This window comes from Cygnus olor, chromosome 4, assembly GCF_009769625.2.
Source record: "Cygnus olor isolate bCygOlo1 chromosome 4, bCygOlo1.pri.v2, whole genome shotgun sequence".
Lineage (NCBI taxonomy): Eukaryota > Metazoa > Chordata > Aves > Anseriformes > Anatidae > Cygnus > Cygnus olor.
The window spans coordinates 65,345,759-65,360,651 of NC_049172.1; the positions used below are offsets into that span (position 1 = coordinate 65,345,759).

Genomic DNA, 14,893 nt, shown 5'->3' on the forward strand with positions numbered 1-14,893 from the left:
GGAAAGAAGTGCATATAAAGGTCAGAAACACCTCCTTCTGCTAGTAAATTTAGTCTGCTGCATGGAGCAGCAGGGGTAGAAGACAACCCTTACCAAGATCTTAAACTCTGAAAGCAAAAGAGAAAACCGTAATTATTCACAGACAACAAGAAATCAGTAACTTTTCTACTGCACTTGGTAAAATGTAAAGTATTTATTTGTTTTCAACAGTGGATTATAAAAGCTAAAAAAAAAAGACAGACTTGGGTTTGGTCCAAATAAAATGATTTTCTGATATAAGAAAATAATGCATTACTGCCTGCTGTATGGCATTGCTGTGTTTCTAGATGTACATTGCTGTCATACACAAAGTACTAACATATTATAGGAAAAATGCAAGGGCTGTGAAAGGACTTCAGGCCTTTGCAGATGAGAAGTGTTAATGGCTGTTTCATGGAGACAAATCTTTAAATTAATTAAAAAAAAAAAAAAAGAACAAAGCACATTTTAAGCACCAGTTTAACTTCCATATTCATTAAGCATTTTAAACAAAGTGTATCAATGAGAAATTCAAATTTGTGATAGTCCTCTGAGCTGAATACCTGAAGTCATCCCTGGAAAAATTGCACAAATAAATCCATTCCCTCATGACTTTCCTGCTGTTTTAAAAGGTGTGACAATCTCAGGTATAACAGACGTGAAGAATTTTATTACAGCTGGCCAGCTGAGCACTCCCAAGAAACATGGCGCTAGTCAGAGCTGAAGAACTGACACTAATTTAATAACCTTTGCTATTGACAGTTTTCTACACATCGTCTACCTCAAAATCAACGTATTTTGCAATAACTCCTGATCCCTGAGAAAATACAGGATGACATTGACATTCAAGGTATATTTTGATCCATTTCAGACAAGCCACTCCACGTTCAAGCATGGAAGAACATCCAGCCCTTCTGACCCAAACATCAAGTGAGGATAGAAAAATCCCACACTTCAGTCAGGAGCATGCCCAAAAATACTGAAAATCGCCATCTAATCTTTAAAACACCCCCAGCATACAAAGGAGAAGACTGATTTGCAAAATCCACAAGGGATTCTTTTTCTCAGTTACAAAACTGACAGACTTGAAAGTCCAAATTTTCACATAGCCTCACACGCACATTAAATATACATCTGAATCTCAACATGTAGCAAGTACACTGCAGTAACTACATGGTGCATTTTGCAGAAGCAAAGGTGTAAATTTATAAATGTAATAAATAGAAGACAAAGTTTCTTCAAATGTTCTCACAGATGACAACATCTCAAAACACAAAGCATCGTTCAGACAAAAAGCATCAACCAAAAACTGAAAACAAATAAAAAAAAACGCACAGAACCAGAGTGCAAAGGATGTCCTGGAGGCAAAATTATCAAACAGTTACACCAGATGGGGTAACACAGTTACAGTACACAGCTTTCTCTATTTTTCTTCTGAAAAATCTGCTTTGTGTTCCGGCTCTGGCGAAATCACCCTGCTCTTCTCCACATTCTAAAAAAATGCAAATCACCAATAACCGAGGGCACCAGCTGATCGCGTTTTGGGCTGCAGCATGGGAGTATTGAGTGACTGAGCGCTGATCAAATGACGACACAATCTGGAGACTGAGCCTCAAGTAGTGCTGGGTGACCCCGACGTTAAGTATGCTCATATTATATAAGCCTACATTGAAGTACTGATTCTGCTGCTGGAAAGTGGTGTTAAAACTCAGCACACGCAAATCCATTTGCCAAGTCAAGCACCTACAAACACATTTCTCCTGTGCAATCGATCCGTCTCAAAATGGCCCGCTCTTAAACCAACTTTTTGGCATGGAAAACAGGATCTGTACCCGACCCAACCATTTCGCTTGTCTCAAGGTAAAATCTCTCAGCATTTAATGTGTGTCACCTGCCGGAAAAATCTTTTTTTTATGTAATAAACCAGCAGCCATTGAATGACTTAAAATGAGGGTACATTTTCTTTTCTCTCATCCCTTGCACATGCACAGAGGATGGAAAGAAAGCAGCAGCATTTCAAAAGATTATGCACACACATCCCTTCTAAATTTATACAGTTCTCAAGGGAACAATCAACTCAGCAATGTCTGTGATGCTCAGGCTACAATTACCAAAATGAGATGCATAACCTTTATTACACCAACGAACAGTTAACTTTTCAGATTATTTCTTTTACTGTAGTGCTCTCAAATCTTTCATCTTATTCAAGTAATCAGCTGCTTCCAGTCTTTCACACTGCAGCTCCTGTGCATTCAATGCCAGGTGCTGCACACCTCACTAGCACAAACTCAGCACAATGCAAGACCTTCCTTAGCCCATATAGTTTCATATATCACCATAGCATGACAGAACGCCTTTGGGATTGAGCAGATTCAAACAGATCCTGTTGTTACATCACACAGAAAAACGCCTTGAAAGTCTGCTTAGAAAAAAAGAAAGAAAAAAAAAAACAGGAGCAGCCTACATCTCCAAACATGACAGTGCATTCCAGGCAGAGAATATGCAATGCAAGAAGAGAATAATGACAGTATTTCTGTTACCTTCAGTCACATAGTTGTGGTCTCGAAGAAAGCTGTGGTTAATTTTTCGTGTGTCCGTGTCCTCGCCCATTTACAGCAGGATTACTCAGCATGCCTATCCGCAGTGGACTGATAGCATCAGCAGAGGTCGTCACAAGAGCACCATCCATGCTGCCACTGCCTAGCAGAGGCGGAGAACACACTGGGCTACTGAGCACAGCATAATGAGAGCCAGTGATGCAGCACAGATTTGGGGGGTGAATAACGATCAAAAAAATAAATAAAAAATAAGAAAAAAAAAAAAAAAAAAAGAAGAAGTAACGGGAGGAAGACGGAGGGAGAAACGGCTCCAATGAATTAAGGATATAGAAAGCCAGTAGGGAGCTTGCGTGAAGGGAATACAGGCACTTCTCCCGCAGTTAAAGAATAACCCAATTGTTTAGTCAGGTACTCCTTAAACAAGTGCCCACGCAGAGTCTCCTCCAAGTGCCTGCTGCTGAGGCTCCTGCCGGATGCTATGAAGTGGCAATCAGCGTACTGCAGCAAAAGCCGCCTGGAGAAGGTCTGTGCCTGCTGCTGCTGCTGCTGTCATATGCCTGTGCTGCATCAGAGCAGGCCCCTCCCCGTCCGCCTCTCGCTGCCCAACCACGCAGGATCTGCATGTAGGAAAGTGAAAAATGAGACTGCAGGTAATTATTTTAGCTCTTCTGCTGCTAAGACGGGCACCGGAGAATTTAAGGGAGGGGATGCGAGCGGAAAAAAACTTGGAGCTGCTTAAATGGGTTTGCATCGACACGTATTGCACGCTGACGGGAGGCCCCGATCCTGTGCTAGTCGATACTGTCGTATGCAGCAAAAGCAACAGTCGGTCACTGTCAGCCTGGGCAAATGTTACAGAAATTGCCAAATACCTGTCCACGAAAATGAAATGCTCAGAGACCATGCAACCATTAGGAAAAAGTAAGGTAAAGTAACTGTGCTTTATCTTCTCATTTTTGCCCATTTTGTAGATAAAAGACAAAATACAAAGTATGGGGAAAAAAAGAAATGAGGGCCAGAAAACAAGCTCAGTGGCTTCACTGCACTGGAAAGGAAAGCTGGACAAAGGGAATGTCTGCAGGTTTTGCCATTTTCTTAGAGATGCTCTTTTCATTCCTTGTATTAGCCAATCTTCTGGGAAAAGCCATGCTGAAATCTGTAAACTCAGGAATACGAAAAGAAATAGAAGAGAAAGACTATGCGCTTGTATTATAAAATAAAGCTTGTTTTTCAGTGCTTGCGTTTAAATTAAGTGCAGTTGCTATCGGATATATTAAAACAAAATTATTTGAACTGTACAGACAAGCAGGTTCCTTGGACTTTTAGTTCCTGTTCAGGGAAGTCGGAACTGTTGGCTGCAGAGGGCACGTCATCTGAGAAGGTATAAGCGCCACTGAAGGATAGAAATTTGAATAGAAGGCTGCATACCAAAGGCACTATTACAGCAAGAAAAGGGAGTACATAGTCACAAAGCCGATTCAAAGGAGAGAAGGATGGTCCTGCGGTTTAGGCCCTGGACTTGAACACAAAACATACAGCTCAGTTGTCAGCATTACTACAGCTTTTTTGTGTAATCTTGCATGGGTGCTGCAGATTTGGGGGATTGGTCTTGTTTCTTTTTAAGGAAGCTAGCACATATGGTTCTTGAAAGTAAACTCAAGTGCCTTGCTATTACTACAAAAATGGTATGAGACTGGAAAAAAGTAGAGAACTATGTAAAGTACCAGCTGTAATAACTGTCCAGGGATCAACATCTAATTTCAGAATGAAGAAATGTTGGGGGAGAAAGAAAAATAGCAATACAATGACCTTCTTTCCTTTCTCATTGATGATGGAAAATAAAACAGAAACATCCTCAACTTCGAAAGTAAAAATTATCAAATCTTCACCTCTGAAAAGGTGGGAAAGTAGAAGATATTTGGTCCTTGCACCTGTGTAGACCACATTTATTTACACACAGCACCTCAAGGTGCCGACACCAGAACCCCTATGTCTGCACTGGCAGTACCAGCCAGTGCTGTGGTGGAACCCGGAGCTCTCCAGAGCCTGACCTATCCCGTCCTGTCCACTCCTCTCCACGCACAAAATCCTTTCAACCTCAGGATGTCCTGTCTGCTTACACACCGGTACCATCAAGTTTTCAAGGTTGTGCACAAAACCAATTCTCTTTTTCAGGTCAGAGGGAAAGCATGTCAGCAGCAATGCCAAACGAGCCAGGGCCTGCTACCTTATGATCACGAACATTTTCTTTATGGACATGCATGGCCTGGTACGTAGCTGAAGCCTCAGGTACAGGGATGTGTCCCAAAACAAGGATCCAGTCCTTCCAGCAGCTTTGGGTGAACTATTCTGGAGTCTAATATTCTGAATTTTGTACCTGGTTATTGGAAGCAAGTACAGCATAAATAGTGGCTGACAATGCTACCTACAGTTCAGAAAGTAACTGTGAGAGCCTGTAAATATAATAAATGGGAAAATATTCCTAGAACTTGACAGAAATAAGAGAGGAAGCCTTGAAAATAGTGGTATTTGTTTTGTATAAAATGACCCTAATCTATCTGATAGAGCTGGTTTATTTTGTCCCTCCCTCACGCGTTATTTTATTGTTTTGGATTTTTTCTTGCAAAGACAAAAGGTTTTGTGAGCAATGCACAGTGCACATGAAATCCCAACTCCCTGAAGACAGTGGCAAAGAGTACAAGGAGCAAGTTTACACCCAAATACACAACACCATGGTTAAACCAGTTTGAATCAAGAAGACACTTCCCTTCAGCATCCGTGCAGAAGATATTCAAACTCTCTGGTTGTAGAAAAATAACCTAGATGCTTCTGTTAGTAACCTAAGCTTGCTACGTGCTCTGTGAAGCTTTGGGGGAGACAATTCAGGGCACTGAAGTCAGAGAATCTCTCTTTCTCCATTTTGTATAATGGATGCTTAAGACTCCCACTCAGACACCAAGTTAGACGGTATCAGAGTGTGGATTCCTCTGTGGAGACGGGAGATGGCACTGAAATGTTCTTTTAGGAGCTTCCTCTGATTGCTCTGACAGCTGTAACTGGAAGAAATTCACCTTGCAGGGCATTTGATCCCAAAAGTTAACCAACACAGTTGACTAAAAATGCATCGCATAATTTATATCTACAAACAGAGAAAATGAACATGTTCTCTTCTCTCCATGAGAAAGAATTATAATAGAAAAATTATTAGTGAAAATAAATCAGTAATAAATTACTTGAATGAGGTATACAAAGTCTCAAAAAAACACATTGGTGGTTTGGGGTGGGGGGGGGGGGTGGGGGGAAGCAAATCATTTTTGTAAATGCATCTAAATTTCTGTGACCAAAGCTTTTGCAATTTCTACAGCTCCTGAGAGCCTCTCAACAGAAGCTCAGCAATCACTGTCCCTTGTGTGTCCTCAATCTGTTGAAATTTATGATTTTTATCGTCTACCATTTTAAGCCTGCCCCCCTGCCCTTAACTGTTAAGTGCAGTGCTTTCATTTTTTCCAGGAGCCAAGTGGACTTCTTTTTGTGAAGTTGATATAAAAACTCTCATACAGAGATAATTTTCTTCTCTCACCATTTGAATTAGAGATGTTTATAGACCACCTCCTTGGGCATCATGTCAAGTTTACCTTGTTACTCCCACTTTTACATTAAAAATCTCATGAGGAGGAATGGAATGAGGAGAAAGCCTTTAACAAAACCAACAGACAACATTCCCCGTGTGCATGCAAATGCTTTCCCCAAGATTATGAGCCAAATCCTTACTGTGTGGCAAATATTAGTTGTCCACCGACTTAAGTAGGTCAGTTCACATGAGAAAGATTAGCAGAATTCTGCTCTAAATTTGCAGTGCAATGCAAATCTGTGAGACTACATTTGTGGATAACCTGCCATGCCATTTAAAAATCCTACTTATAATCAATCCCTGTAACAACGTACATAATCTGATCTGGTCAAAATATACAAGAGGATGAGGGGAAAAGAACCTTTGATCAAAAATATATTTATTTGTTATTTCATAGCAGTTCAGTCCTCCTCATATAACAGCCCACTAATTGAGCTGAATACTGTACAAACAGAAATAAAAGAGCACCTTATCCTAAAGAATTTACAGGCAAACTACAAAATGGAAGAGCTAAGTACAGATCAGTCAAGAGACACACAAGTAAACACTGAGTCAGTAATGAGGATGGAGGCCTGGTTTTGAGCTTTCTTTAAGAGAAGGTCATTAAAGGCTTTGTGGAGAGCAGCAATAAACAAAACCTGGCTTCAAGAGGCTGGAAAACAACTGCATAACAAGAATAGAGCTAGCTTCGAGGTAAAAGGAGGAAGACAGGCTGGCAGGTCAGGTCAAGAGATTTTTCTATTTTATTCCCTCCCCAAAGATGGAAAAGACTAAGTGTATTAAGAAGCGTACTAAAGAGTGCAAGATGTTCTGAGAAAGAGTCAGTAAAGAGCAAGAGATAAGGAGAAAAGTAAAAGACAAGAGCAGGCTCAAGACAGATACCAATACAGACTGAAGGTGCTAGTAAGAAAACAGAACAGTTAAAAGGAGGATAGCAAACAAAAACTGGGTCTGTGCCAAGAGGAGAAAAACCTGTGGACTGGGAGAGAAATGAGGAAGAAACCCATCGACCTCACTTTGTCAAGAGTTTTGGGGAAAAGGAGTGGAGAAAGGTGAAGATGGAGAAACAAGAAAGGAAGGATCCACAAATTGAAGCAGGAGGCAGCCAGTACCTTAAGAAATAAATCAAAAATAGCAAAAATGTAAATAGGATTGAGAAGTAAGATTGGATAACAGTGTAATTTAGCTGGATGACGAAGGAATTGAAGCAGAAGAGAACAAACCTGGTCTGAACAACCGTTGACCGTGTTTGTTCATTGTAGCTCCATAAGGAAGCTCTGCAGCATGAGAGTGGGAAGAATTAGGTATTTGAAGACACCTGGTCCTATGTGATCCTGTCTATAAATATCTGGTGAATGTATGGGCTTCCTGTTTTGCTCCCGCAGAACATTTTTGTTCTTCTCTTAAACACATTCACACAAAGAGCTTCCATTTAACTTTGTTAGAAACTGGTATCAGAGCAAAATCTTTAATAATTTATACTCTCAGTATCTGAAATAGAGCAGAGCAGTCAGTACTTCTTTTCCATTTTACTACCTCCCAACGCATCACAGTCTGAATTAGAACAATTAAACTTGAACAGCAACAGAAAGAAAAAATATGGTGGTTGAATACTTCAATACTTTCTTTGTCTAACAAAACTTTTCACATACAGATCACTCTGTAGTTCATTTCCTAAAACCCGATGACTTTAAATCAAATGGAACTGAATTTTGAATTGGCACTGAACTTCAAACTAATGGTTTTTGAAGAATAAGAGATTCAAAGAACTGTGAGGTTAAAAATCCTTCGAAGTTACAGATTGTAACAAAAGCAGACTATTTTCTTAAAGTTTGTGTAGTCACCTGAGTCTTTTTAGTGCTTTGACAGAATTTGCTTCTAAACATATCGTAACATCTGCAAATTGTATGAAGCAGTACCAACTTTCTCTTCTCGTCTTGAAATGGAATAGGATAGCATATACAGTCAACTGCAGAAAAATGCAATAAAATACTTAGCCAACCCTTTAAGTTTATATTTCATTGCAATTGAATTTGTTCACCAACAGAGGATATTTATGAGCCAGATGTTCTCTTCCGTGTGTGCATATCTAGTTTATGTACTGAGATATAAAAAGCTCAGCTACTGACCTCTCCAATTAGGCCATTGGCATATTAGCTTGGCTTTTTATTTATTTATTTATTTTTAATGCCCAGGAAAATAAGATTATATAGTACAGTCATACTCCTGTTCAGAAATATTGGAGCTCATTGTCTGCCACTCATCTGAAGGAGAAAACAAGGAATTATCCTGTGATAGAAAGCTCCTCACCTGGTCTTCCTCCAGCCTTGTTCAGCATGGCAGAGGAGGGACTCGGAGCTCTCAGCCAGGGAAAAGCATTTTGCAGGATTGCAAATACACTCCCTCTGGGTTTGAGTTGTTTTACTTCTCACGGTTTGAGAATGCTACCTTTAAAATAGTGTTTTTCTCTGCTGTCTAATCCTCCTTTAGTACTTTCAGCCAGAACGGACGTTCACTCCGGATCATACTCCCCTATGTGAGACAAGACCTACACTGCAAGTAGCGGTGGGAATACCCAGGCTCGCTTTGAGCAAGTTAGATCTTAGAAACCCTCTAGCCCTGACAGCACAGACCTCTGCATGAGCTGTACGCCTTGGAGGGAAGTTACCCCAAGGTGATTAAAGTAGCAATGGTACAAACATCTTTCCACCTTCCCTCATTTTGAAGACATTGAAGTACATCTCATTACACGATGCCCATTCGGCAAAGGAAATAATCTAATCGCTTTGTTATATATAGCAATGAGTGTACCATAAATGATCATGATAAGAGTTTGCATTAAAAATAAAAATCTGTATGCCCATATATTTCTGAATAGCCCTCTTTATATTTCTTGTCTAACAAAGACAAATATAAGATACAGAACTATTATACGATTTCATTAATTCTTTGACAGCTTAAACGCAAACAAATAGTTACTGCCAAAAGTTAACATATAAAAAGTAATAAAAGAAAAATTGTATCAATCATAACCCTCAAGTAAAAAGTAAATCATCGTCTTATGCTAGCAGCTCTGTAGTAACTGCTCAGAATCTTCAAATTTATAGCCTTTCATTTACATTTCAGTATACATTCTTTGGTTACTGTATGTTGAATTGAATATTTAATATTGAAAACGATGAAGTAGCCCAACAATTTTGGAAAACCTAATAGCTACTATCACAACTGGAAACTACCCTATAATTCACAAAGAGGCAGCTCCTTTAACACGCTACCTTTTGCCATGTTAAACCTAAAAATAACACCACCCCAGAAGAAATCATTTATTTTTAGCCAATATACTCTAGACACAGAATAAAACTGATGCCTCCCAGCACCTGGCAATTTTAGAAAGCAAGCAATTAAAAATTACCACCAAGCAATTTAAACAACAGAGCCAGACTTCCCTGAACATCCTTCACCCTGCCTGTTCCTGTGAAGGTGGCGTGAGGATCCACGGCAGAGACAGCACCATTTGAAGGTTTGCAGACAGGAAGAACTGACTCCACCACACACACACAGCTTTCCACGCAGCAGCCAGCAGTTCTGCTCTTCTCTTTTGCAGGGGGCAGTGGTGATGGCAGAGCTAACCAGCACATGCCTAATGTAATGATCTTTTCCACAGCTGAGAGAATGCAGCCAGGCTATTTGGACGTGGTGGTTCCTGCAAGGAGTCCCCTTGAGGCTGAGCCAGGATGGGTGCCCTTCACTGTGACATCCCTGTGCCCCCAGGATGCGCTCCCCTGTGACGCCAGCTCTCCTCTAGGGCCTATGTCTCAGGTCGGTGGGGAAGGGGCAGGTTCTCCCATCCTGTCCCAGCAGCCGCACACACCGCAGCCCTCTCCAAGCTCTGCGATGTCACATTACTCCAGTCTGGCAAACCTGCACTGGGCACTACGTGCAGGGGTTTCCTTCAGAGAAAGGAAGAAATTGGAAAACTAAACAGTTTCTTGTCTATGGGCTTAGGACTGCTCAGAGAAAGCAAGCAGTGGAAGAGCAGGAGCTACCAGGCAAAAATCATAGTATCTGGCAAGGGGGAAAAGTGCCCAGAGGCCCAAATCTGGTGAGTTCACAGCCTTGGACAGCACCAAAGTACTATATTAGAGACAACAACCACATCTTTGCACCAGTCTTCTGTGGTTTAAAATCACATCTAAGCCAAATCTTGCAGTTTCTCAGCTGAGGAGTGCCAGGAACAGGTTAACAAGGGCACAGAGAAATTACCGTCGACACTAATGGAGTGAGCTGTGCGTGCTCTAGGGGCAAGTTTTTATTTGGCAGATTTCAGAACACCATAACAGACTCCAGAAGGGTCTAGGTTTCACCGGAGAGATGGAAAGCAAAGATGCAAAATTACAAGGGAAGGAAAAGCAGAAAGAACTGGTGAGATGCCAAACAGAGAAGCTGGAAATTCTCCCAAAACTTACTAATTTGGAGATGAAGCCTATTAAGTGACTGCAGCAGGAATGGGAAGACTGGTCCAAGGGAAAGAGCACTGGACTGGGAATCAGTGACCAAGACTTTCAACAGCGGTTACTGTGCTCCCAACAGTTTCTCAAATGGAAAAACACAAATATATAGTACATACATACACACATACACATATACACGTATATATATATCTTCCAAAAGAGAAGCATATTATACGTTTTGAAAATGGAGTTTAGTTTTATAAATACTTTATACCAGCGTTCATTAACTTATGTACTTAGAGCATCACTTGCGTGCTGCCTCATACCTAGTGCATGAGGCAGCGTGCACCTTGCTGCACTGCCTGGTGTGTACTGGACACTTCCTGTCTAAAGTGATGCCTGTGACAGCATCCTCTCTCCAAATTACCCTACAACAGCAATTCACTGCCACGTTCTACTGTTGTGAAGGGGAGAAAAATTGCTGAGATGTATGCCTCTGCATACTGCTATCCTACATATTCACGATATATGCATTTTATTCAAATTAACATTATTATTCCATGCTTTTATCCACACAAAAAGCAGGAAATCTGCCCACACCACTTACAACTGATTAACCTGCAAAGCAGGAATAGGTCCTAAGGACAGGTCCTGCTGGAAAGGGCTGGAAATAATGAAGGAAAGAAGTTTCAGCAACTGCTCATGATCACAAGGACAGATGACAGGCAGCACGGCACAGCGTTGGAGGTTGCTGATGGGCGCTGTCACGGTGGTGGAGCCTCAGGAGCTGAAGTGCACGCGCCTCCGCAGAGCTTCACCCAGCACGCAGCCCGAAGGGCTCCCGGGGGAGACCCTCCAGTCCACAACCACCCAGGGCAGCAATTACAAAACCAACTTCATACTCTAAGATCTACATACTGAATATCTTCATGACTGTCAGGCTCTGGACTAGGGCGTGAAGCTATCTGAGACAGGGAAGCTTGAAAAGAGGCTAACAGAGAACATGCTAATATGCACATGGTGTGAATAAATATGAAATTGCCACTCAGGGGCTGAAGAGATGGCCCTGAAAAACACAGAACAGAAAGTGGTGTGAGAAAGGAGTTTACAGCAGAAGAACCAGTACTGACAGAACTAAGACACTGCGTGCATATTTGTGCGAGAAAGAAAGTGGGAGGAGAGGGAGGAAGTGTGGTGAGAGCAGGATGCAAACCCGCACTGCTGGTCACATTCATGCTTCCTGACTGGCAATGGATTCCCAAAACATTGGGAAAGGAAAGCAGTTTCTAAAAGAGCTTCCAAAAGCAGCACTGAAGGGATTCAGAGTTCAGTGGAGGGCTATGAAGATAATAAGATGACTGGAGCACCTGTTGTACGAGGACAGGCTGAGAGAACTGGGCCTGTTTAGCTTGGAAAAGAGAAGACTGAGGGGAGACCTCATCAATGTGTATAAGTATCTGAGGGGAGGGTGTTGAGTGGATGGAGCCGGTCTCTTTTTGGTTGTGCCCAGTGACAGGATGAGAGGCAAAGGGCGCAAACTGAAGCACAGGAGGTTCCGGCTCAATATGAGGAGGCACTTTGCTGTTAGAGTGACAGAGCACTGGGACAGGTTGCCCAGAGAGGCTGTGGGGTCCTCCTTCTCTGGAGATACTCAAACCCCGCCTGGATGCCATCCTGCGCAATGTGCTCTAGGTGATCCTGCTCAGCGGGGGGGGGTTGGACTAGATGATCTTCAGCGGTCCATTCCAACCTCAGCCATGCTGTGATTAAGCTGGTAAGATACAGAAATCCTGGACAGATGGAGCTTGAACAATTTCAACAGCAAAAATTAAGAGAAGACGCATTAAAACAGACATAACGAGACAAACTTTTTACACAAGACCAGGAGAGGAAACAGAGGAAATTCTTTTAAATATTATGACCCGTCATAAAATACCAGAAGTTGCCTGAGAATTTGTAAAAATATCAAAACTATTTTTGAGACTTAAGCAAATAATTAAGAAATCAAATCAAATCAACACATTGTGTTGGCTTTCACATTAAAAAGCAAACCACAGCCACTCTTCTTAACATTTTGCTAATTCAAAACCGGAAATATTTCTGGAAATAATAATTTGGGAACACTTCCAGCACATGACAAGTGTAACAAAACAAAACAAAATCAGCATAGAGGATCATTTATTACTGTCTTTGCATTCTACACACAATCACACTAAGATGACAACTTTGAAGGGAACTTAGCCCAAAAGACTATGCTCTTCACAGGGCTGGAGAGAAATGACATGACGTGTGACATGACATTCCCCCTGCCTCCTCCTTTTCACCAATGGCTTTAATTAATTCAGAGATCTAAAGCACAAAGAGCTTCTCCTCCAGAATTTCCTCACACCACAAAGAGTAGTTACCTATTTCTCTGCTCTACAACAACTGAGAATCTGGCCATTTTGGGGTGCATGCACAACCCAGCTATGCTGGGCCTGTAAGAAGGAACTGCTGCAGAACAAAAAGGCTGTTCTACAAAGCAATACAGCACTATATTTTTTCTGATATCAATTTTTTTCAGACAAAATTTACTGTAGACACAGCCTGAAAAGAGATGCAATCTCTCAAATTTAAAAAACAACAACAAATTGCATCAATATAAGCAGTGATTTTGTTCTTAGACTCTCCTCCAGATCATCCAAATATTTAAGCTACAGTAGCATCTGAAGCACCTGCTGCAAGAGCTGCAGTCTCTGAAATAATAAAACAACAGCTAAAAATAAATTTAAGCTATTAAATGCACAACAAAAACAAACAAAATACAGCTATCAGATATCAAAAAAACAAATACATAAGCATTCAATGCAATAATAATAATAAAATATTTGTAGACAGAAACGTAGAAATAAAGCTAGCACTGAATGGAAATAGAAGTTCATGAGGCATGCTTAAGCCCAAATTTTGAGGGCATTTCACATAATGAAACCCTAAACTACATTGCCGTAAGCAACAAATGCCCCTATATGTCATGTTCCACTTCTGGCCACCCTTATATCAACAGCAGGAATCAAATTCAGAAAAAGAACAAATCACAGAGGTGATTTGGCATTGGAAATGGATAATTACAAGAAAGGATGGCTGCAGACAGCTCCTTATAGGAGTAAGTTGGGAGGAATGTAAGCACAACTATCCAAAGGAATTATTTGTATTGCACACAGTGAGTGCAAATTAAATAAAGGAAACTACCCGTTGCTTATTTTGAACAATACTTACAAGGGTGGGTATAGCTGAAAAGCTATTAATTGATTTTTCAACCTAATAAAAGGACCGAGCACCTGCAAATTAAGTGTTGCAATGAAAACAGAAGAGATGCCTGGCCCCAGGAGGATCTGAAAATGCCAGGTGAAGTGCTTCGCCTACCCAGCACAGAAACTGCCAGCTGAGGAGGGGGATCACTGGAATCAGCCGGCTGAAAACACTGAACACAAAGATGTTCCCTTCCAGAGCTTCAAGGTCTCAGATAAGGTCACAAAGGACACAAGCTTCTTGATGTAACATCTTGGTGCCACCAAATATTCCCTGAAAAACTGGGAGACAGTCTCACCTTATCATACAATAGCATGGTGACAACTCGTATGGGAAATCCAATATCATTTCATTTCATTTGAGAGAATTATATTCTAGGTGTATTCTGCAACTTCACCTCCTGCATCAAGTGGCAACAACAACAACAACAAATTGTATTTGCGGAACTGGAAATAATCCCAACTAAAAAGAACAAAAATCTGTGTTTTAGTGATTGAGATGCTCACCTTGGGCAAGGGAAATTTTGGGCTCTACCCTGCTTTATAAGAGAAGGAAAGAACAAGAGCCCTCACCCAGCACCAGTCTAAAGGCCTTTGGAAGGTCTGCTAAGCAGACACAAGCCCTACCATGTCACAGAATCATTAAGGCTGGAAAAGACCTTCAAGATCATATGGTCCAACCATACCCATATGTCACCAGCCACTCCAACAAAAGGAGGGGAGTGGTGGCTCCTTAACCATACAATTTTTGCTGAACTCCAAAAAACTGTATTTAAGGTTACTTACAGCCAGATAGGGACTAACCCAGTCACCGTGCAAGCACAACTTCTAGATCTTAAAATACCCTTAGACTGTAACAGAATGAACTAATTTCAACTAATGGATTGCTGAGCCAGCACAATGAAAAGAACAGAACATGGGCAAAGTAATGCAATAATGGTGTGGTTA

General features: G+C 41.2%; 1 protein-coding gene across 7 annotated transcripts in view; it reads right to left on the minus strand.

The window, feature by feature from the left end:
- The window catches only part of PPP2R2C (protein phosphatase 2 regulatory subunit Bgamma), a 187,688-nt gene that overhangs the window by 131,105 nt on the left and 41,690 nt on the right, over positions 1 to 14,893 (minus strand). For 3 of the 7 annotated variants that reach the window (XM_040556162.1, XM_040556166.1, XM_040556163.1), the window contains exon 1: positions 2,559 to 3,122. The exons of 3 other annotated variants lie outside the window; for them this stretch is intronic. In XM_040556162.1, coding sequence (XP_040412096.1) covers positions 2,559 to 2,628 — 70 coding nt within the window. In that variant the 5' untranslated portion in view covers positions 2,629 to 3,122. Of the gene's footprint in view, positions 1 to 2,558; positions 3,123 to 14,893 lie in introns of those variants that run through there. One more of the 7 variants, XM_040556165.1, reaches the window with a different exon arrangement.